General features: G+C 37.8%; 1 protein-coding gene across 2 annotated transcripts; it reads left to right on the top strand.

Moving 5' to 3' along the window:
- Positions 1 to 4,310: 4,310 nt before the first annotated feature.
- LOC125245787 lies at positions 4,311 to 23,224 on the top strand. Of its 2 annotated transcripts, none has more exons than XM_048156534.1 (8): positions 4,311 to 4,405; positions 4,865 to 5,232; positions 13,851 to 14,579; positions 14,669 to 15,139; positions 18,052 to 18,221; positions 18,306 to 18,560; positions 18,642 to 18,896; positions 22,416 to 23,224. In XM_048156534.1, the coding sequence occupies exons 2-8, from the start codon at positions 4,893 to 4,895 to the stop codon at positions 22,419 to 22,421; spliced, it is 2,226 nt and encodes a 741-aa protein (XP_048012491.1). In that variant the 5' UTR covers positions 4,311 to 4,405; positions 4,865 to 4,892; the 3' UTR covers positions 22,422 to 23,224. The 2 variants fall into 2 exon arrangements, with proteins under 2 accessions (XP_048012491.1, XP_048012490.1); XM_048156533.1 differs by lacking the exon at positions 22,416 to 23,224 and adding an exon at positions 19,231 to 19,483.
- The last annotated feature ends 1,767 nt before the right edge of the window (positions 23,225 to 24,991 follow it).

Here is a 24,991-nt window from a genome sequence, read left to right as displayed (position 1 = left end):
ATAAGACCAAATCATTAGTAACTCTAATGAGAGCAGTCTCAGTACTATGGTACAGTCTAAATCCTGACTGGAAATCCTCACAATACCATTTCTTTCTAAAAAGGAACATAGTTGTGATGATACTGCTTTTTCTAGTATTTTTGACAGAAAAGGTAGATTCATGATCGGCCTGTAATTGGCTAATTCTCTAGGACCAAGTTGTGGTTTTTTAATAAGAGGTTTATTAATAGCCAGCTTAACTTTTTGGTACGTATCCTAGTGATAAAGACAAATTAAATATATTAAGAAGAGGATCTATGACCTCTGGAAGCATCTCATTCAATAGCTTAGTCGGTATAGGGTCTAACATACATGTTGTTTATTTAGATGATTTAACGACTTTAGATAATTCTTCCTCCTGGGGCACAAAAAGCCCATAAATATAACTTAAAAGAAAAATTCCGTTCCTGAAAATCATAGCGATCAGCCGACTTCAGATAACCATAACCTACAGACAAGCTATGAAAGAAATAAACAGATTTGGAAAGAGCTTGAATTTAGCTTTCATATGGTACCGAAACCTGTGATAGGTACAATTCCACCATGTTATGGGTTTTCGTAGATCACATCACAAATGAAAGGAAGCCCACACACTCACCACAGGGTGATTGTCTGGGTGGCCTTACGATAGGCCAACACTTAGGATATCATCTACCTAGAGCTCAATGGAGCGGCGGCTTTGATGTAGTGACTCTCAGATGAGAGGAAGCCAGCTCACTCACCACAGGCTGGTTGTGAGAGGGTTGAGAGCTTGAAGTCATGATCTAACTGGAGCTCAGGGGAGTGGAGACTTCAGCATAGTGCCTCATACTCCCTCAGTGAGAGAAAACCACTCCACTCAGCCTAGGGCAGTTTATCAAGTAGGCCTAAAATCGTGAAACACTTGAAATCTTGACCTTATCTGGAGCTCAGGATATCAGTTTAACCTCAAGATAGTTTCTCTCGAGAACTCACTGATGCTGAGGGGTTATGGCCGGAAAGAAACCATTCGTGTTTTCTAATCTTGCATGAGCGGTCTCTACCCTAACACGCTCTCATGACAGCTGATGGCTGTGTGACGTGTGCTCCATAACACTCAACAAAACGTCATACGCGGAATGCACGTCTCAAACTCTTCAGCAAGCTCCCTCTGTGAGCCCTATGATCTCGGTCTCCTCTCTGCTTCAGCGCGAGTGGGACCCAAGCCACCGGGCACAGAAGCCCAAATGAGAATGGAGTTTCCTCAATAGGAAATGCTCACAGTGCACACCAACAGCTCCCTCAGGAACTGAGTGTATATGCTCTAACAGAGAACGCACAAGTCATGTGTGTTATCGAGTATCAAATATTTATGACATGGATCGTGCAACACAGCTTGAAATGTTTGCTTTAAAGAGGTATTTTTACCTTGATTTGAACAGCATGCTTCAACTAAAACAGTCCCTGAACACGAATAAGAGGATGTTGAGGCGCCCCTTATATGGCCAATGAAATCTTTAGAATCGGCTCTAGGGTGGGATTTCCACTGAACTGGTTTGGGAAAAAAATCAAATGCTGCGTCCAAATTCGCCTACTTATACTACGCCCTAAAAGTATGAACTCTTTTTGTGAACAAAAAGTACTTACTTTTGAGTGTGTAGCAAAAGAGTAGACAAGCTTTGGGACATACTATCACGTCATACAATCACGCCTTATCTCTCTGTCGCATCCTGTCACCGTAAACTGGCCTGTCAATCATCTTACATCCTCCCCATTTCATTTAGCTAATTTCCTACCGTATCGGAGAGAAATGCAGCACGTTGATCTGCAGTCGCGGGTCTTTCATGTGGAGAACTCTCCTCATATTAATGCATAATGATGCATTTAAAAGTTAATAGCCAATCAGATCTTTATAAAAGTCCACATTGGTATTTGCAGATGAAATATAACACGGATAACATAAAATAAATATTTTCTATCAGGTTGAACTGATTATTAGTCACTCAAACCTCTCACTGTTGGTCGTGCATATCCACCATGTTTTGTTAGTTTTTTAACGCTTTTTACTTGTGTTTGTAGTTCTGAACTGAATCCTCGTCCAACGCGCAATGGGTTGTGGGCAATATTAGCCTTTATAGTGTGCACGGATCCACACTTCGAAAATCTACCAGAAATAGCAGACCATCCGGGGACTTTTGGCACACTCTTCTCAACATACTATAGTTATTTTAATCTCACATACTATTTAGGATGGATAGTATGGACATTGGGACGCAGGGATGCATACTTTCTTGTCGCACTAGTATGACATCATTGGCTGTTGCCGGCCAATAGGATTGGTGTAATTTTACAGTTGCTTCAGATACCTACTAACCCTTTAAAGATGTTTGTGTGGAAACTACTGTGTTGTGATGGCAGAACTTTTATGAATATTTAAATTGCAAAATGTTACCTTTTGATTGTTGCATGTTTTTTGTCATGCTTTTTTTTTTTTTTTTTTTTTTGGCCATGGCCCTAATAAAGGTTTAATTTTATTGACAAGCCTTGTTTATTGTAAAATAATGTAAACATTTTTTTACTAAGTTCTCGCTCAGAAAAGTGCATCAAACATATATTTATATATAATATTTGATGCCTGATTTAAAGCACATACCTTAAGATTATATCTGATGGTCACTTTTAAAATGGATATATCCAAGCGCAGGCAGACGCGACTGGGTCATGCGCCAATGATCCGGAAGGTCCTGCCAATGTATTTGGATGTGCTTTCTCAAGACATCTTGAAAAGGGAATGTGCATGTCCATATTCCACTGTAATGTGCATATACAACAGGAAACTGACTAAACCAGTCAACGGCCATTGAAACTCTTCCCCCCTCCATTACTTTCTTCTCATTACTTTTCTATCTGTCTTATCTTTTCTATCTATCTTCCTCCCTCTCTGTTTCTAACCCTTATTTTAGTTCTTTTTCTATTTCCGATTTACCTTAGTTTAACTTTATTTTTTTATTTTTTTCTTTCAATTCAATTTATCCTAAAAATGAATTTGGTCAAGTAGTGGTGAGAGAAACTGAGCTTTTTGAAACTCAACCAGAATCAATTACTACACAAAATGATGAACTGTGTCAAATTGCCCGAATCGCTGCATGCTAACGTCACCTGCTGGTCAAAATGGTGTAAATGACAAGAAAACAAGAAAACAAACAAACATGCAATGAAAGCTTTTTACTTACCATTAGCAAACGTTTTGATTAAATATAATCTAAAATCCATAAAGAGGCAAATTTAAATCATATCAAAATATTAAGTGTCTGTATAGTTTGTGTACTAGTTTAAAGTGATTTTTTTTTTTTTTTTTTGGCTAATAAGGTTAAGGCCATTAACTATCACTCTGAATCCCTTACAAGTGCACTGACTACTGAACTAGGGAGCTGATTGAGACGCACCCTGAGATTTAGTTTGAATTATTCTCATCTTAATCATGACAAATTGTCCAAACAGAGAAAAACTCCTGGTGAAGCAACTGAGATATACATGACACACTATTATGAAGATGGCATTTATTAAAGAGGAGAGTGAAGACATGAAGATTGAAGAAACATTCGGAGTGAAACAAGAAGATACTGAGGAACAAACAGGTTGGTTTCATTCTTGAAGCTGAACTCAGTCATATCTACAGAAATGATTATTTTTTTAAGAATGTCACATTAAGAGTTTCATAATTAAAGTTGTTTTGACATGGAACAGGCCCCATGTGACCTGTTGAGATCACATGACCAGACAAATAATGCCGCCTGAAAGTGAACCCACTTTCACGTTGGACATTCTTTATTATGGCATGTCATGCATTATTTAGGAAAAATAATACAGAAGTAGCTTATAATGTATATGTGATTCATTCCTGTTATCCAGTAACATTATGGCTTCATAATTATTGGAAAAAAGGTCAAGCTCGGGACTCAAAAAATAATAATTCTGGGTAGATTGTTCAGACACTCGCCATGAAGGTATTCCACACTTATAGTTATCACAAAATGTTAATAATATAAATGTTAAACAATAGTGAGCTAGTCTATAACATTATTGAGCATACAAAATAGTATTTTTAATGTCTATTAGCTCTGTTTAAATGATAAATAAGTCTTAAATATATAATTTAAGCCATTTCTTATAAATATGTGACTCATTCGAAATATAAGTAAATCATAGAGACAGAAAAGTCACTATAACAGGAACGACTCTTGTATTTAAATGTGTATTTCTCCAAGAATTCAACTCTCTCTAACATGTATTTTATTATTGCACTTTTGTGAATTTAGACAGCACTAGACTTTTATTTTGGTCTGGAGGTGTGACGTCATAAGACTGCGCCGCGCTCCTGCGTATGTTGTGATTCGGCTGAAAAAAGGTTTGTGTTTAAAACATTTAAAGTGTTTAAATCAATGTAACATGTCCAGGCAATTTTTTTGTTATTTTTTAACACGACGTAACATGGTATAATTGTTATTGAATTTAACATTGTATCGCTTTATCTTTGTCTATCTTTATCTAACATTAATAAACGTTATATGTTTGAGTAAAGTGCATCCGCACGTGCTGTTCAAAGCAGTGTAATCTATAAATCATTTTCGTGTTTAAATATTAAATGTCTGTATGATTTGTGTTTTTGTATTAATTTGAAGCACTAATTTAAAGTTTTTGTTTACTCTAGTCAGTTAAAGTCATTACCTCACTCTGACTCCCTTACCAGTGCACTGACTACTGAACTAGGGAGCTGATTGAGACCCATGTAGAGATTTAGTTTGGATTTATTTTCTCTCTTTCAATTATTCTCATCTTAAACGTGTCAAACTTTTCAAACACACAGAAAAACGACTGGGGAATCAACTGTAAAGATGGAGTTTATTAAAGAGGAAAATGAAGACATGAAGATTGTAGAAGTATTCAGTCTGAAACAAGAAGATACCGAGGAACAAACAAAGATGGCATTTATTAAAGAGGAGAGTGAAGACATAAACAGTGAAGTAATCAGTGTGAAAATAGAAGATACTGTGGAACAAACAAATATGGGGTTTATTAAAGAGGAGAGTGAAGGTCTGAGGATTGAAGAAGTATTCAGTGTGAATCAAGGAGATACTGAGACACAAAAAAATATGGCGTTAATTAAAAAAGTGAGTGAAGACAAAAAGACTGAAGAAGCATTCAGAGTAAAACATGACACTGAGGAACAAACAGGTTGGTTTCATTCTCAAAATTGAACTTAGTCATTTGATCCTTATTAAAATGTCCAACTCTGCAGAAATGAATATTTTTGGAAGAGGTTAAGACATGTTGAGGATCACATGACCAGCTAAACAGTACACTTGCTTCTAATGCACCTGGGAAGCTGCTCCTTCAAAGTTACTACAACATGCCACACATTATATGGAAGCAGCCTAAACAAAATGATTATTTGTGTAACATAAAATACTTTTGAATTAAAAGTGAACTATACTTTGGGCTAAAGAGTTAAACTTAAGTTTAACAAATACTCTGAACCTTTAGCTGACAGCTGAGACTTAAACGTGTTGCATTGTGCACAACTATGGCATATGACAGTACTGTCCACATGCTTATTGCTCCTACATAACAGCTCATTTTTATTCATTCGTTTGTCTTTGGGTCGTTATGTTTCGCACAGATTTCTGCTTGTTCTAAATCAGATACAGAAAGTAGTACAGTAAAGATTACATTTAAGTGATTACATGTGTGAATAAATTTTACATTGCAGCGTCTATTTACATTAGTGAAGCTGTGGGTTTTAGTTACTAAGAAATATGTGCTAGAACTTTTAAGTTTCTAAATCATTTTATTGAGAAATCACAGAACAGTGTGGACAAAACATTTACGCGCCACTGAATGGTTCATGCACGCGATGTACAAGTCTACGAGCTATACTGTGTGTATGTGCACTGAATGAAAAGACAACTCAGGACGACTATTTTTCATCAATTAATTTAAATTATCCTTTGACTATGTTCTGGCTCGCCATCTAGTCTGCTATTCACACGGTAATCGTCCATGTGAACCTGTAAACACCCCATCATCTCGATAAACAAAGCATCAAGCTTCATCAGATTTCTATGCTTTTCATTGAGTTGGGAAGATGCGCTGTGAGGAATAAGTCTTGAATTTACCTCAGAAGAACACGATGTGTGGCTTGATCCGAAGGAAGACATCATCAGTAAGTCATTTATTCTCACTTACATTAGTTAACGTGTTATTGTAACATAAGCTTGTAAACAGTTTACTAGTTGAGCATTGCCAGAATTAACTGAAACGTTGAAATATGAAATGGGCAATACGGGCAGGGAGGCATTCATTCCAGTATGAATGAAACAGACATAACATGTTTTTAGTGCTCTGTAATGCTCACACTCCACTAGGGCTGTGACGGTATGGGATTTTCCTTACCGCGGTGAAGACGCAACATATCACCGCGGTTTGGCGGTTAATCGCAACCCCCCTCCCCCAACCTCTGTGGAAATATAATGACTTAAGAACACATGCAGCTTGTAAATGAACATGGAAATAAAGCAGTCGGTCTTCTTTATTATTTAAACGGCAAATTATATTAACAATAATAAAATAAAATTACATTTATTTCAACTTTGTTTTTTCGATGTCTTTTGAGTTTAATAGGAAATATGGAACAGTTTTTTACCATTTAACAGCAAATTACCATTACTATTATTTAACTTAAGGCTACATTTACAACAACATTTTAAAGTGGAACATAAAAGATGCTTTTTTTTCTTATTTGGAGTTTTTCAAAGTGCAACATAAGGGAACATCAGGAACATCATTCTTAAACTACTGGGCCGCTTAAGTGAATCGGCAAGTCCTGCTGCTTTATTTTTCGGTCTTGAAGTTAACTTAGAATTTAGACCAGCTAAAATATATTGTTAGACCAAAAATATCTTATCAATTAATTAAGTAATAAAGACATGTAATAAAGTAATAAAGAAATTTAATAAAAACAGAAAGACGTCTATTGCTTCAGCCTCATTCAAAGGCCGCAGAAACATGGATTCATTTGTTACGAACTTCAATCCATTCCACAACCGACGTTCTTGGTTTTCTTCCTATTTATTAAATATAGGCAATTGGTTGATGAAACATTGATTGAAATTAAGATACAATTTCTACAAAACGAAATTCACTTTAAAGAAAGACTTACTATAAAACAAAACTTAATGAAGTGGTCAAACTTATGTCTGACCCGCTGCATGTCTCCCCACATTGCGCATCCGTCGTGCTATTCACTTTTCATAATCAACATAGGTGACAGTTTAAAAAAATAATAATATTAGGCTATAGCCCAATATTTAAATATAAATATGAAACTAAATTGGCTACATTTTTATCCCTCTGGCCGACGAATGCGCCGGCGCATTCTGATGGATTTTTTCCTCATGACAGCTGAAACAACTTAAAATAGGCCTTCCGTCATTTTGGCGATAGCCTACAGATTAGTGCAAGACTACAAATCGACTACTTTTTTAAAATTGTATTTTATATTTACGCTCACAATAACAACAACACCTTGTAGGCTACTTTTGTAAAATAGATTAAATAAAAACGGGGTGCGCTTTCAGCTGTCTCTCTGCGAAAATCTTTCTGAAACGTCTCAAAATTTAATTTAAACTCTGCGAATAACTGTACCTAAAAGAAAGAAACATCTCCATTTGATAAGAAATGTGTAGGTCTGTGTTAAATAAGAGGCGATCTATCCGCTGGAATGTGTTGTTTCTGAAATCATGGCCAGTGCTCGTTGCGGCTGTTATCCATTCTCTTGGCGCTCCTTTGGTTTTAATGAGTAAATCAGCCTAAATATTTATTCCTGCCGGTATTTTAGTCTGCGATATCAAAATCACTAAACATTATATAGGCCTATCATAGAGGCTAGGCTATAATATTATTCGATAATAATAATATTATATATAATATATATAATAAAAGCTGTTTTAAAGCATTTGCTGTATGGATTAAAAAATAGGCTAGTAAATATATTCATATATCAGACAAAATTGCGTTGCAGCAAATCCTTTAAATTTTAAGGTAGGCTATTCAGAACAGAGCAACATAAAAATCAGAATATATAAGCAGCTATACGATTATAGGACAAAGTTTTACATATATGCCATTATAATTTGTGTTTTATTTTTTTAATTGTATCGAATTATAAAATAAAACGCAAATTTTAATCGGGCCTGTTTTAGGCCTTTCCTTATTTTTATATTTTAGACATCCATCAATTATGGTTATGAAAAAAAAATGACTGGCCATCTCCTCATTGAATGTGCCTTTAGAGAGAAATGCACGGATTACATAATGAAAGAGTTTCTATTTTCGATTTGAATTATTTCGTTTTAAAGTAGTAATTTAAAGCTTTCTATATATATTCGTCATGCCTGTGTGAAGCGCCCCTGTTCAAGCCAGAGACGGCAGAAAAGCACAACGTTTTGTTGATATTGTGAGTGTGCACGAACAAAAGTAGACCTTTACAGTTTGGAATGACGTATTACTCTTACCTTTATGAGCAAAAATGAATGCCTATTTTAAGATGTTTCCACTGTTAAAAAAAATGCAAGAGATCTCGCTAACGCCTCCATGTCCTGCAGAGCCCGCTTCAGCTTCACTCCGTACAAACGATTGGATATGCGTCTAAGAGTGCACATTTATTTAGGTTAAACATTTAAACTAACATTGTGATATGCTTGAACTGTTTTATATCTATAGATTATATTTTAGACAAGTCCTTATGATTTGAGAAGGCTAAATTTATTAAAACATAGGCTATGATCAACTCATTGTCTGCCGCTGGCAGCTTGGCCATTAGCCTACTTAAAAAAAAAAAAAACTTACATTTAACTAACAAAAAAAATGCTCCAAACGTTTTTGTAAATTAATTTTATAAAGAAAAGAAACGAAATATAACCATTTTTACATTACATACAAAACTGAACTATTTTAATAAAAAGGGGAAAAAAAGACGGGATAGGGCCTATATTTGAGGCCCGTGCAGGGCGCTAATCTACTTCATCCAACGCTGTTTTGTTCTCTGTTATTTTCATCTGTGAGCATGCTCTTGATATATGCATTTCACAATTTTGTTGAGTTTAAAACGTTTGACAAATTCGTTCTGCTCTTGCTGTTCGTTCGGCAGACACCCCCCACCACCTTGCAAAAACAAAAAAACAAAAAACAGAGGAAATACTGCAGACGCTGCCGGGACGGAAGACAGTAAATTGGAAAAACAATGACTGTTTATACTTCATATAACACACCATATGCATTCCTGTAACTTTCACTAGCAAATAATAAAAAGAAAAAAAAAAGGAGTGCGGTGATGACGGTGATGACCTAAACACCGCGGTCGACATCTTATTACCGCGGTTATGCGGTAATGCGGTTATCGTCACAGCCCTACACTCCACCCTATTTTGGGTGAACATAAGTAAGTAAACATACTATAATCCATATATTTTTTCTACTGAAGTGTTATGATGATTATTATTAGTACTTCATTAAGAATCATAATAATTATTATTAATCAAATTGATCTATTAGCAAAAATATTTTGGGCCAAATTGTGCAGCCCTACAAGCAAACCTGGTGTTCTTAAATTGCAAAACACAATTTTATCCAGAAAGATTGCATTTTGATTTTTTTCCCCCCTAAATCATGCAGCCCTAGTTGTTCCTGATATAAGCATGTTCACTGTTGTTTTGTTGTTGTTTTTTTACAGGGACCATATGCCACTAATGAGTCCTACTGACTCAAACTTTCACACAAGTCTCTTCAAACTGTTCCTTAGATGACAGGGTAAATGACAGATATGTTGAACTAGAATTGTTTCAGGAATGGCACAAATATGGAAGTAAAATAATGCCAAATGTTTTTGAAATAAAAAGCTTGTTGAATTGCACTATTTGAAAAAAATATGCATTACATTAGCTGTACTTGCATTTAGATGCACTGTATTTTTAAAGCTTGCATTTTTATGGGCTGAAATTCAACATGGTCGTATATTTAGGGTGTGAATATTTCAATTAAAAATATTTCACACACATTTTCATTATTAAAAATTCAATAATTCATATTCACCTTTTAGATTTCACTTCCAAAATATTCATTCCGTTTAAAAATACAACCTATAAAATTCGACTAGCAATTTTCAGTCCATTTTATTTCGCTTTACAAATTCGCTTCCACAAATTCAGTGGCTCAAATTCGGCAGAAAATTCAACATTTCACATCCGGGAGCTACAGGAAGAGCAGTAGAGTGCCGATGCATCATCTCTATCTGCTGTTAGTCTGCTTCACCAGCAGGTGCCGCTAGCGGCTGTTTAGGAAGACCAAAGCAACGCTAGTAAGTCATCATTCATACATAAAAACGGATTTACAGAAATGGAGCAAGCATAAGTGAATGTGTGATGATTATCAGGGCCAGTATAAATGCAGAAAAGCTGATAAAGACACAAAAGCTGCATTTATGTTTAATTCAGTGTATTTACGCTTACTTTCCCAATGTAGCTACAGCTTTCTCTCAAGTGAACAAGATAACGTTATTGCCCGATGCTGGTGTACAGATCAAACGTTAAATCTGAGATAGACATATATTTCTCTCTGTTGTTTAGTTTCCTTAACTTTATATCGCGGCGCTGTGTTGTAATACTATGACTTCCCTCATCCGTCATAGGATTCCCCTGCCATCAGGACATATAAACTCTTAACACAGCTTAATGGACTCGTACAGTGATATAAAAGACCAAACTCGCACCTCATTTGTGATTTAGGTTAGACTATATAGGCTCCAAGAAAGCAGATACTGGCATTAAGTTGATTTGACGCTGAACGTTTGATTATGATATTCGCAAATTTAGGGACTGTCTCTAAAGTTACGACATTCTGTATTCACGTTTCTACCTTCAATAGCATTTAAAGAGAATGACTTAGTCACAAAACCAACTGTAAATTGTTCATCTAGGTGTCAGGCATAATGCAAACCTTTTAGATTTGTGATGTTTATTAAAATAAAAGGTAACACTTTATATTAAATAGTTGATATGAACGAACAATGAACTGCACTTCTACAGCACTTACTAATCTTTGTTAATGTTAATTCCAGCATTTACTAATACATTATTAAAATCAAGAGTTGTATTTGTCAACTTTAGTTAATGCACAGTGAAGTAACATGAACAATGAACTGCTGTATTTTTATTAACGTTAACAAAGATTAACAAATACAACAACAAATGTGTTGCTCATGGATAGTTCACATTAGTTAATACATTATGAACCTTACTGTAAAGTGTTTCCAAATAAACTGTCAAGTAATATGTAAAGATTGCTATGTATTTCACTACTGTATTGGATTATACAAAAAAATGCCATAATTTAAAGCTCAATAGCATTTGATGAGAATGATTTACAATCACCAAAACTACCTGCGAAGTGTTCATCTATAGGTGCCAGGTCGAAGAGTGATGCACCCTTCTCTCTCTCTCTCTCTCTCTCTCTCTCTCTCACACACACACACACACACACACACACATTTTCAAACACACTCAACTCAAAGTACATGCACATATACTTTTTCTTTTTTTTACACATTCATCACACAATTAGTTCTACTTAGTTAATTTTATTTCTAAACTTTATTTAAAATTTGTATAAGCAGGATAATCTATGATCAGGTAAAATAAAAAATGAACAAAGTAAAAAAAATTGTGTGATGAACGTGTAAAAAAAAAAAAGAAATAGTATATATGCATGTACTTTGAGTGAGGTGTGTTTCAATATGTATATGTGCATGTGTGTCTACAAGAGTTTGGTAGAAGGTAGAAACGTGAATACCATATGTCGTAACTTTAGAGACGGTCCCTAAATTTGCGAATATCATAATCAAACGTTCAGCGTCAAATCAACTTTATGCCAGTATCTGCTTTCTTGGAGCCTATATAGTCTAACCTACATCACAAATGAGGTGCGAGTTTGGTCTTTTATATCACTGTACGAGTCCATTAAGCTGTGTTAAGAGTTTATATGTCCTGATGGCAGCTATGAGGGAAGCCCTAGTATTACAACACAGCGCTGCGATATAAAGTTAAGGAAACTAAACAACAGTGAGAAATATATGTCTATCTCAGATTTAACGTTTGATCTGTACACCAGCATCGGGCAATAACGTTATCTTGTTCACTGGAGAGAAAGCTGTAGCTACACAGGGAAAGTAAGCGTAAAGACACTGAATTAAACATAAATGCAGCTTTTGTGTCTTTATCAGCTTTTCTGCATTTATACTGGCCCTGATAATCATCACACATTCACTTATGCTTGCTCCATTTCTGTAAATCCGTTTTTATGTATGAATGATGACTTACTAGCGTTGCTTTGGTCTTCCTAAACAGCCGCTAGCGGCACCTGCTGGTGAAGCAGACTAACAGCAGATAGAGATGATGCATCGGCACTCTACTGCTCTTCCTGTAGCTCCCGGATGTGAAATGTTGAATTTTCTGCCGAATTTGAGCCACTGAATTTGTGGAAGCGAATTTGTAAAGTGAAATAAAATGGACTGAAAATTGCTAGTCGAATTTTATAGGTTGTATTTTTAAACAGAATAAATATCTTGGAAGTGAAATTTGAAATGTGAATATGAATTATTTAATTTTTAATAATGAAAATGTGTGTGAAATATTTTTAATTGAAATATTCACAGCTTAAATATACGACTGTGTTGAATTTCATCCCATAAAAATGCAAGCCTTAAAAATACAGTGCATCTAAATGCAAGTACAGCTAATGTAATGCATATTTTTTTTTCAGTTAGAGCAATTCAACAAGCTTTTTATTTCAAAAACATTTGGCCTTAATTTACTTCCATACACAAAGGTTTGTAACTGTTCAAGTCTGTTTCTATCAGTGTGCTCAGTGATGTCTTTTGTTATGTATATTTGGATTGTGTTGTAAATAAAATAAAAACAATCCAAAAAAGCTATTCTTTTAATCTCCTTAGATTCTTTCTTTTAGTCCCACTCACTTGACAGGGTCAGTAAGAGAGGGGTCTTTGTCTTCCCAGGTGTGAAACACAGCATGCATTAAGGCAGGAACACACCAAGCCGACGGTTGGCCGTCGGGCATTTTTTTTTCTTTGTCGGCCGACTAAGTTTTCTCAGTGTGTTCCGCACCGTCGGCTGAAGTTGGTCCTCGTCGGCCTTTTTTCGGCCGATTCGACATGTTAAATCAGCGTTGGAGCTCGTCAGTCCGTCGGTCCATTGGATCATTCTGATTGGCTGTTCAGCTACTGCCGCCTGCTGTTTCGGAAAGGCATTTCATCTCACGCAGGCGCAGAACTGACGTGCTGCTTGGCCGTCGGCTGTTTAGCGTCGGTTTGGTGTGTCAGGGCAACTTTGGACACAGACGCTGCTGACGTGAGCCAACCCCGCAGTCTGCTTTCGTTGCCACTAGTTCATCGGCGTCGGCTTGGTGTGTTCTGGCCTTTAGTGACACAAAACATGTCTTACAAAGTTTAAATCAATATATTGTTTTATGTGAATGAGTGGGCAAGATTATTTTCACATTGTTACTAAGCAAAAATTCTAGGCTACAAGATCCAGTTTTCAAAAGTTTTTTGAACAAATATTCAGTGTGGGTTTTATGGCCTTATTTCAGTGATTTAAAAACTTCACTCTTGATTTTTTTTGTAATTATACTTGAAGTTGGATCAAATAGACTGCAAATTGGACCTGTATAGGGCATAAATAACCCCTGACACAGTCTTTGTCATTTGTATTTGGGTCTTGAAGAATGCCCGCTGTGCCTTCGTGGGTACCACCAGCTCAGCCAGCATCTGAGGGTGTCCCACAAGGTCATCAACAGTCAAGAGCGCAAGCTGCTGCTTGCCATTTCCTCGGGGAGGGTCGACGTCCGCAAGGGCACCTGCCCCGTGCCCGGCTGCAGCAAGTACACCACCCGCATTGACCGCCACCTAAAGGGCCATACTGAGTTAACGAGGGAAGCCCAGCAAGAGACCATACAGGCGCTGAAGAGAAAGAAGATTATTCATGACCTCGCAGAGCTGCGAGCAAGCAACCCAGCTGTGCCTATGGCCTCGACTCTAGATCAGGAGGAGGCTCAAGATTTGGAGGATACTGCCCTCCCTCCGGAGGAGGAGGAGGGGACCTGCGACAACCCCTGCTGCCAGCAGGCCAGCAAACGGCTCCAGGATCAGGTGGTGAACCTCAAAAGACAGGTGAAAACACTGAAAAGTGTTCTCAGAGACATGACCCGTCGCAAGCGTCTGTTGAGGAGGAGATCACGGTCCATCCCCTCCACCCAGGTTGCCCAGGTCACGAGCAAACATTTAATGGCTCTTCGCTCCCCTGAGAAGGAAGTGGAGAAGGAGGAAGGCAAGCTCCATAACAGGCCCTCGGGGAAATCGGGCAGCCAGGGCCTCCTGAACAAGCCCCCCATCACCCAGCCGTCATCACAGCAGTGGGAGGAATACCCTTTCCCGGACCACGTGGTGGCACTTAGTGAGTACCACACTCTGTTTGCTTCTTACTCTTGCTCTGTGCCCTTGCCCTGACTGACCCAATTGTTCTTGTGTTGTTTTTTTTCACAGATGTCCTCCTGGAAGAGTACTGGGGCCACCATGATGGCGCCAACCTCACTCCGGAGGTCAAAAACAATGTAGCCTCAAAGGTTTTCCACATCCGACATTTCATTGCCTACATGGCGGCAGGGAGATCAGACCTGGCCAGTCTGACCTTCCTCAACCAAACCAACCGGATGGAGTCCTGGCTCAACTCACTGACTGAGGCTAAAATCAACAAGACAACTATCCACCAATACCTGAAAAACATTGTCCACTTCCTTGATTACCTGGCTGAGACCCCACCACCCACTTGTCAGCTCTCAAAATTGGTGCTGGTGGGCATCAGGAGGGAGGCCAGGGCAATGTTAAAATTGTTTTGGAGGAAAGAAGTGGTGCCTGAGGTTGCCTTCAAACAGGCCAAGGAAGACGGCCTCATTCCGAAGGCAATGTTAAAAGAATGCCTCTCCTGTGCCAAGCGGATGATTCCAAAGATTCTGGGTAAGTTTTTGCCTCCCTTTAAAGGTCCCGTTCTTCGTGGTTTTTTGAAGCTTTGATTGTGTTTATAGTGTGCAATATAACAGGTGTTCATGTTTCGCGTGTAAAAAAACAAAGTATTTTTCACATAATTTACTTATCTGTATACCGCTGTTTCCATTGTCATAAAAACGGGCTGATGACTTCCTTGTTCTATGAAGTCCCTCCTTCAGAAATACGTAACGAGTTCTGATTGTGCCAGCGGTTCCTGTGTTGTGATTCGACAGCAGCTTAGCGGAAAGGTCCCGGAAAGGTCACGCCTCTTACCATAACGGGGAGATGCATGCGCTCAGTGTTATCGTAAACATGTCTTTAATTTTACCTTATCAATTTGAGCCGGAATCAGACCCGGAGAGCATAGATGAAGAGGATCGAGTAGAACCTGTGCAAACACGTCTTTTACAGGATGTGTCACAATGGTAAGCTGTTTATTTACAGTAGGTAACGTTACATAGGCCTAAACATAGAACAATGATTCGCGTGGCTGCAGCTAAACCAGCATGTGGTTAAACAGTAAACAACAGATATAATCAACAAATAATTTAAACTGATCATAACAATCACCAACAATCGATGGTGTCCGGTTGAATTACTACACTTTTTAAAAGTTTTGGTCGGATAAGTTTCAATTGCCATCTAGTTAACAAAGCTAAACAGCGTTGCCCTTTGTGTGATAAGTTACAGAAACTGTTAAACGCACCAACGTAAATAATAAAATGCACTTACCGGTTGTGATCCACAAACAACGCCTTCTCCAGACAAAGAGGGAACTGCTCCATCTTTCAAAAATAATCTTTGTGCGAATCCGGCATTAAACTGACTGAGATTGAGGAAGCTGTCCTCAGTAAAATGTGCTGCACATAGTTTAACATGTGGATTATAATTTTCGGGAACCGAGTTAAACATAAATTGTAACCACTGATTTCTAAGTACAGCGTCCCTGGGAAGGCCAAACAAAGGTGATTGGACTGCGGGATGAAAATAACAGCGTTTCGACGACATGGCGACAAACACACTTTACAAACGCAACTCTTGCTCTTCTCCGTGGGAGCGCAACAAGACCACGCCCCCTTTTTTGTGTATTCCTGTGGGCGGAGGTTAGTCAAAACACAGTTTTAGTGACGTCATTAAAGAAGGAAGTAGAGGGATGTAGTCCAAACAGGCCGTTCATTGTAGGCTATTTCTGTTAAATAAAATATCTCGCTTGGCATTGAACTTTGAGCTTTAAAATTTTACAGATTTTATTTATACTCTAACAACAACATTACACACTAACTAAAGTTGGAAACATGGGATCACGAAGAATGGGACCTTTAACTATAAAACTGTGGCGTTCCCAAAGCACTCCTTAAAGGGATGGTTCACCTGAAAACAAAAATTTTGTCATTTACTCACCCTCAAGTTGTTCCAAGCCTGTGTATATTTCTTTGTTCTGCTGACTACCATGGTGGACAAGATCTGCTTGCTTACAAACATTCTTCCAAAATTATAATTTTTGGGTGAACTATCCCTTTAATGCAGGGGTACTCAAGTTCAGAGGCCAAGAGGGCCGCATTAAAACGCGAAGGGCCACAAATTATAACTTGGATCGTAAGACTTTTATTTAGGCCTACTTAAGACAATATTTGTAGTTTTACTGTTTATTTACTAAAAGTGCAGTTTATTATCTAGCTAAGTCTTAATAGTATGGTGTCCTTTTTAAAGTGTCACTTAACATGATAAATGGCATTTAAAAAAATGATTAATAGCTTGTCTTGCTGTATTCTTAATGTACAAATGCATAAAGAAAAACAAGAACTGATGAAAAGAAATCCTTATTCATTTGAAATGTCTGCATTGTTTTCACAAGAAATTTAAGGTCTGGCTGTTGTTCACTGGCTGATGAGAGTTTGTCCGTAAGACGAAAACATTGCATTTTTTTTATAGTCTTTTTATACTCCATTGCACCTTTTTAACACTTTTTATAGCACCTATTTATACTCAGAGAATAAACATTTTATTATTTGTACCTTTTAATTTTGAATTCAAAAATCTTTTTTCTTTTTTTTTTTAATGTTCAATCACAATCTCATGAATTATCTAACTATAACCAACGTTGTAAACATGATAAATAAGATATTCTCCGTGAGCTCAATGATGTGATGACAGATCTGTAATGGGAGCGCTGCTTGCTTTCTGTTTATAACACATTGACATTAAGAATAAAAGGTTTGTTTTTCATGATGCTCGGCAACTTACACACTGCAAAGTTTGAGGAATGTCAACTGCATTTCATCATGGAAAAATAAGGTTACTTTGTTTTTTACTTGCGCACAGTCTCGAGCCTTTGATGGCGTTCATGAACAAAAGTTCTCGACACATGCGTACTAGAGACATTCATGCTTGTCTAGTCTTTTTCGCTCAAATAGTTACAATAAAATGTCTTTGTACTTGTTTAAAATTAGAGTCGCTGGTATCTTTTAATCCCCTCAAACGAGCGCTCTTCAACACGGTCGGTTATTGTGTTTGTTGTTACTCTTGTTCTGTCTTATCCGTTTCTTTTCAGACTGAAACAGCAGCCCGTTTCAGTGCTGACACCTTGTGGACAAACTAAATTAGTGCAAAAACGATGTGCCTTCAGTTTGTTCTTTGCGGTTAGAAAAACTGTGCTGCGCGCGTACACTATACGCGTTCTCTGCTGATGATTACAGCGTCACGCGCACTGTACGCCTACCCTAGTGTATGTGTAAAAAAACGAAGTAATATTCACGCTAATTTTGGATGCAAATTATAATAAAAATACATTTATATGTAGCATGATGCGGGCCACAAATTTAATGCTGGCGGGCCGCCTGTTGAGTACCCCTGCTTTAATGCTTTTCTCTTTCTATGTGCAGCTTGCCTCAGGAAGTCGGGGGACAAGAAGGACCAGTGGTCATTTTACGGACACCTCACTGCATACATGGCCTGCCTCTATGGCCATCGCGGAGCGGTGTTCCAGAACATGACTATAAAGGAGGTGGAGGAAGCCCAGCAGACTGCCAGAGAGGGCACCTATGTTATCACCGTGAGTGGTTTTATTTCTCTCTCTCTGCACAGTTTTCTCATAAAACTCCCTAAATGCTTACACTGCTTGTCACTGTCTCTGCAGATATCAGCTCACAAGACCAACCAGGCCTTTGGGGCAGCCCACCTGGCCATGGATGCTGAGGAGTATGGGTGGCTTGAGGAATTTTTATCAATGAGATCCATCTTGGTGGGCGGGAAAGATGCCCACTACTTTTTTTTTACGTCCAAGCCCAGCATCTGCAAAAATTTTAACCAATATTTCCAGGAGGCATGGGCTGGCATGGGCTTGCCTGGGACGCCCACGTTCACTGATGTCAGGACCTCCATCGCCACCCATGTAAGCATTCCTGATCTTTTTTCTGGTGTGTGTGTTTGTTTGTTACTAACTTTTCACCAATGCTTTTCTCTCTCCATACAGGCAAAGAACACCCACTGCCCCGACGACTGGTATAAAGTGGCAAAATTCATGTGCTATGATACCTCCACAGCTGACCGATTTTATGCATTGAACTTAAATGCAAAGCAGATAGCAGAACACCGTCGTTTGTTTGAGTTAGCTGTCAGGGGTGAGGAAACCACACCAGTAAAAAAAGTGGAGACCCGGAAGCGTCCCATCACCTCCAGGCAAAAGAGGGCCTGCAAGCGGGCAGCCAGACTGTCCTCCTCCGCAGAGGTAAGAAGGCCCGGAGTAGAGTAGGTGGGTTCGCTGACTCTTTGCCTTTCTCGTTCTTTTCAGGAAGGACCAAGCCCAGTGCCTTTTTCCTCCCAAAAATTCCAGGCAACTCAAAAGTTGGTTTAAGGGATCAATTAAAAGCACCTTTTGTAAAGAAAAAAAAAAAATTGTGTATGTTCAATTTAAAGCTGCAGTCCGTAACTTTGTGTTCAAAATTTACACAAAATATATAATGAGAATATACAACATGTATCCATTTTACAAAACATGTTTTTGTCTTATACTGAAACATTATGGTATTATCATTAATTGTTTATAATTCTGACTATTTTAGAACGGTCTGGTTGGAACCGCTGCGGAGTAGCACAGTATCTGCGTGACTGGTCATAGACCTAACCAGAGAGACGTGTCTGGCTACAGTGTTCTTCCACAAGATGCATGCAGTTCTGTTTATTAACTGCTAGAGTGCCAAAAGTTACAGAATGCAGCTTTAATATTTTATAGTTAATCTTTGTTCTAGTTATTGTTCTGAATGTTTATTTTCTAATTGTTTTTGTTTTAGTGTTCAAGTAAAGCTCTGTAAAGTTTCTGTTGTCTTGTCTTTTTTTTTTCTTCTGCAGAATAAATTTCATATGGTATAGGTGTCTATTTCAATTTATTCAATGTAATGTATTTTATAGGTCAGTAGGATGATTGTCCACAAACCTGAAAACTATTTCCATTGAATAAATTGCAAGTGGACACATATCTGATTTGTGGACAGGGGAATCTTGGGATAATAATAATTAATAAAAAATAATGAAGTATTACCTATAAATGCAGTGTCCACTAGGGGTTGCACAGACTAGTCGACTGCCATGCTCTGCCATGACGCTTTAAGCTTGATGTTGACTAGTCGCTGGTCCTATAGAGAGCGCAACAGCATCAGAAATTGGTCCACATTTACACTCCAAAATATTTCCAAAATGACAAATAAACAGGAGAATGCATGTTTTAAACAGCTTATTGTACAGGTAAGATAATCGTCATTCTAAACGCGCTCTGCTCTGTAACGCATACAGTATAGCTCGTAGACTTGTACATCACATGCACAGAATCATTCAGAAGCGTGAAAATATATTGTTCACACTGTTTTGTGATTTCTCAATAAAATAGCTTATAAACTGAAAAGTTCTAACATATATTATTAGTAACTAAAATCCACAGCTTCACTAATGCAGAGAGACGCTGCCAGGTAGAATTAATATTAGTATTCTGTATATTATTTATATTTCACAGATTTCTGCTCATTCTGAATACCTAAAGATTAAAAGATCTAATAAAAATTAGCTGTTATGTAGGAGCAATAGTCATGTGGGCAGGTTATCTGGAGCCCACTGAATAGATCGGAAAAGGACACATCCATTTCCAATGTATTTATTGGGGCCAAGGTAGTAGCTTTATGGATGGTTTTTCAGCTTTCCTTATGAAATATTTTGATAAAACCTATTTAGGGCCCCCTGAGTCTGTAGCACCAAGGTTTCATCCCATTTCTACTGCCCACAAAGCCGTTATTTTGTATGGCATAAATACAATGGCATGTGGGATCTCAGCTGTGGAAGGACCTAGAGCCTCCAAACTTGCTCTCCTGTCTCAGTTCCCTCTATTAGAATGCAGTTTCAAGAAGATTAAAGAAACTTTGCATGCTCAAAGTCTAGTGTGACCGCGGCATTAAGGCCCCGGTATACTTCTTCGTTTAGGGGTAAAACGAAGTTCGAAATGCGTGACCAGCGATATACTGTAAACGAACATCTGATGCCGCCCTTACTTCTGAGAGCTGCGTTTAGATGAATATGTAAATATGTGCCGTGCACTTTCTTCTCAGTAACAAAATAAACAACAAAAATGAGAAAACAGCAAGCATTTATTACAGAAAGCATAAGAAAAGCATCTGATCATAACAACATGGGTGTGTTAGCATGAGCTAATCCTAACTAACCCTGAAGCACAACTTCATTTTGTACTATGAAGCGGCTATCCAGTGTGTTCATGTTTTCACCCATGGAGATCTTATCTCGACGAATTCAAACACACGAAATGAATCAAAGACGCGTCTCACGCGAGTGAAGGTGGAGCCTCAGCGCACACCTCCTATTACGTTATCGTCACGGACCAATGGTAGTACGAAGGTGTTTTGCAGCTGGAGCAAACTTTTCCTGAAAATTAGCTTTGGCAAGCCGTTTCGAACTTCGTTTTAAGCCGCGGTCACACTAGACTTTGAACGTGCAAAATTTATTCGGATGCTGTAACGGTCGTGATATGACGTCACGGTCTACAACGTCTTTTTTATAAACATGAATTCAACACATAACTTAAAGCAATACATTCAAAATGTAAAAATATAGAACCTACTTGACTTTACTGCAAAAATATAATTCTTTTAATTCAGCCAAAGGTCATGCCGTGACGAATCGATCTTCTACTGGTCGCAGTTCACCAAAGTTCACCAAACTTGAACTTTGGAACGCAGCGAAATGCGAAATTCTTCGCACGAGCTTGCGTTTCCGGTCTGACGCATTCGCATGCGTTTGAATGGAAGTCAATGGAACGAAAAGTGCAGTGTGACCGCACCTTTAGCCTGATTTTGTTCGAAATGACGTCACATCAGTTCATTCTTCGATTTCGTTTGAAGTATACCGGGGCCTTTACACCGCACATTTGACCTTCCGCAAGAGGTTTGTTCTTGAGCATCAAGCAGATTCAGTTGAGCTTCTGTTTATGTTGGCTGATCAAAGTTTATAAAAGCCGAAATTAAATCTGATCATAATATAAAGCAATTGAGTCTTTTCAGAAAATTTGGACTAAACCTGCTTAATTCATATGGATTATTTTTGAACAGTCAAAGTGGTAGTTGGTAGCTGTCTATGGAGAGTACAGAACTGGATGAATCAGCAAAATTTTGCATTTTGATTTTTTTTTTTTTGGTTGCACCTCTTCTGTTGGTAGAGCTCCATTTTAACATTTGAGACATTTACCTAATAGAATGTTTTAGCAATGTTGTCAAAAGATCTAATAACACTACAAGGGAGACTTAGCTGCAACCAGATGCCAAAAGTTCCCTGGTATGACGGGGCTTAAACTCTAACTGAAATTCTCGACAATTATCCAATTATCTGTTTTCTGCTAATATGAACATAGTTGAGAGGACATTGTGTTTCTAATATTTTAGAAATAAATGAGAGAATTGAGATTGTCTATAATAAACCCAATTCTCCTTGGTAACACTTTTTTTTTTTTTTGAGAAGCTGGTTGAATTTTGTTTTAGATGTGTCCTAAAGAAAGCAAAGAGTTGAATATGTGGAAAAATTGTTCTGAGATTTCAGGTAACACCTCTCTCGATAGCTTAGTTGGTATAAGATTTGTTGGTTTGGATGCTTTATGTTGGCGTTAATGCTTTACATGTCTAAATGTTTTGATGTCTGTTGCTTTGTGCTATTAAACTGAGGCTAATTTATATTCTTATTTCTTTTTTCACCTTAGACCTGATGGCGCTGAAAGAGGAGAGCCAAAAACCCAATGAAAATTACCATGATTTCATAACTGGAGACATTTTTTTTAGCTGCTCTCAGACTGAAAATACTTACTCCAAAAAGGCAAGAGCTAGAAGTAATTTCACCTGCCAAGAATGTGGAAAGGGTTTCAGTCATCATGGACACCTTAAAGCCCACATGAGAGTTCACACTGGAGAGAAGCCTTTTACCTGCCAACAGTGTGGGAAAAGTTTTGCTGAAAAAGGGAACCTTAAAAAACATATGAGAGTTCACACTTTAGAGGGCCCTTTCAGCTGCCAAGAGTGTGAGAAAAGTTTTACTCTAAAATACAGCCTTAAAGCCCACATGAGAATTCACAATGGAGAGAACCTTTTCACCTGCCAACACTGTGGAAAATTTTTTCATTCAAAGAGAAAGCCTTAAAATCCACATGAGAGTTCACACCGGAGAGAAGCCTTTCATATGTGATCAGTGTGAAAAGAGCTTCAGACAAAAAGTCACCCTTAATTACCACATGAGGATTCACTCAAGATAGAAATGTTTTATGTGTCATCAGTATGGAAGGAGTTTCACAGTTGAGGAAAGCCTTAATACGAACATAAGAGTTCACACTGGAGAGAAGCCTTTCAAGTGTCTTTAGTGTGAGAAGAGTTTCACATATCAAACAGACCTGAAATGTTATTTGCAAACTCTTTCTGGGAAGAAATTGCAGGAAAAGGAGCAATTTCAAAAATCACCTTCACAGATGATTTAATTGTGGTCAGTGTCAATGGGGTCGATTAAAATGGGGTCAGATTATACTGTGTGTGAGTTTGAAGTGTTTAAAAAGATGCAACCATTTTGAAGTTGAATTCAATTCATATGTATTTACAATATTCAGATGAGACTGAAACAACACAATAAAACTAGAAAATTTAAGCTGTTAAAAGCATAGAGCCCATTGGTTCTATACCATAAATCAGTCCTTAAGAGTCCTATGGTCACTATGATTTTGCCAAGTAAGACATGTTCCTGGATCAACATATTTTGTTGATCCTGGAACAACATTCCAGTCTGAAAATTTAGTCTTAACCCTATTCCTAGCCCTAAACCTAAACCTACCCGTAACTTATCCCTAAAATCAGAGGGGAAAATAGGTGAATAACATTGATGTAGAAGCAACTAACCCTGGTTGCAAGCCTAAACGTGACATAAACGGTAAACTTGTCCGTCAATTCTGATTGGTTGATTGGAATGTTGTTCCAGGATCAACAAAGATGTTGATCCAGGAACATGTCTTACTTGGCAAAATCAAGGTGACTAATTCCTAGTGTGCTGAAAGTCTTAATGTGGTGTGCAAAATCCTCAACAGTGATAATCCAATTAAAGTGAAGTGCTTGGCTGGAAAGGTAAGTCCTTAAAAACAACTCCTCAATCCAGCTATTTGGTAGTCATGATGATTTGTTAGATATGGAGAAAACAAGTCTGACCACCAGATGTCGCTAATATGCACTGTGTTAAAAGCTTAGAGTAATTTTTCGGCACAATTTGATGAAAGCCTTGAATGCTTCAGAAAGCCTCAGTTTCCCCATCACTATTTGGTGATCATCCTGGGGTCAGTTTGACTATTGACCTTGATTGTTTGTCATGCTGCTTCTTTTATGCAGGCTATTTCCTGTTTCCTGGCATGTGATCAGTCACATGACAGGCAGATCCAGACTGATTTAAAGACATACAAGCTGCGTCCGAAATCGCCTACTGAGTAGGTACAACATTTGAATTTATATTTACTAAACGACTGTTGAAAAAAAATTGTTCTATATAGTATGAATGCGTGTAGTATGAATGAATTTGGACGTACTATATCCGCCATGTTGTTGCTGTCACATGACCTACCAGCATCAGTTATGTCCCTTCAACTCCATTCACAAATCCTCTCCCGTGGCCTCATGGGATAGTAAAGTGTCCATCGTATATGCACGTCAGAATGTCGCCGGAAGTAGTTAGTCACCCAGGTACTGTTTTTCGAATACTATGAATTCGGACATACTACTCTGTTTGCATACTGCATTTCGCATACTATAAAGTAGAGAAGTATTTGATTTCAGACACAGCCATTTTATTCCTCTTACCCATTTTAATGTGTGTAACTAAGACAACATGTAAACCAAATAAAACTCCAATATATCTAAAACCATCATGCTATATATTGAGTGGTATAAAACGTGTCTTATGTGATAGTGTCACACAGAACTTAACCACAACTTATCCAGAATAAACAACACTTAAACAACTTTGGAATGAATAAACAGACTCTAAAGTACACACTACGCCTCACAGTTTGACTATGGACATATATAAACAGTTAATTTGACAATGCGATTATTGGGCATATAGAGCTCAATATATTTTTCATGGTGGAACAGATTGTTTTGCAGTTATTGGTAATGTATTTCTTTAATTTCACTGAATATACTACAGCTAAAAGTTGCACCTCGGACGAACTTGGCAGTGTTCATTTTTATCAAGACTTATCTAAGTTTGCATGACACGGCTGCTGTCCATTGTGCTGAATGCTAATGTTTC

The sequence above is a fragment of the Megalobrama amblycephala genome, linkage group LG14 (genome assembly GCF_018812025.1).
Source record: "Megalobrama amblycephala isolate DHTTF-2021 linkage group LG14, ASM1881202v1, whole genome shotgun sequence".
Taxonomy (NCBI): Eukaryota; Metazoa; Chordata; class Actinopteri; order Cypriniformes; family Xenocyprididae; genus Megalobrama; species Megalobrama amblycephala.
This window is presented reverse-complemented; position numbering and strand designations above follow the sequence as displayed.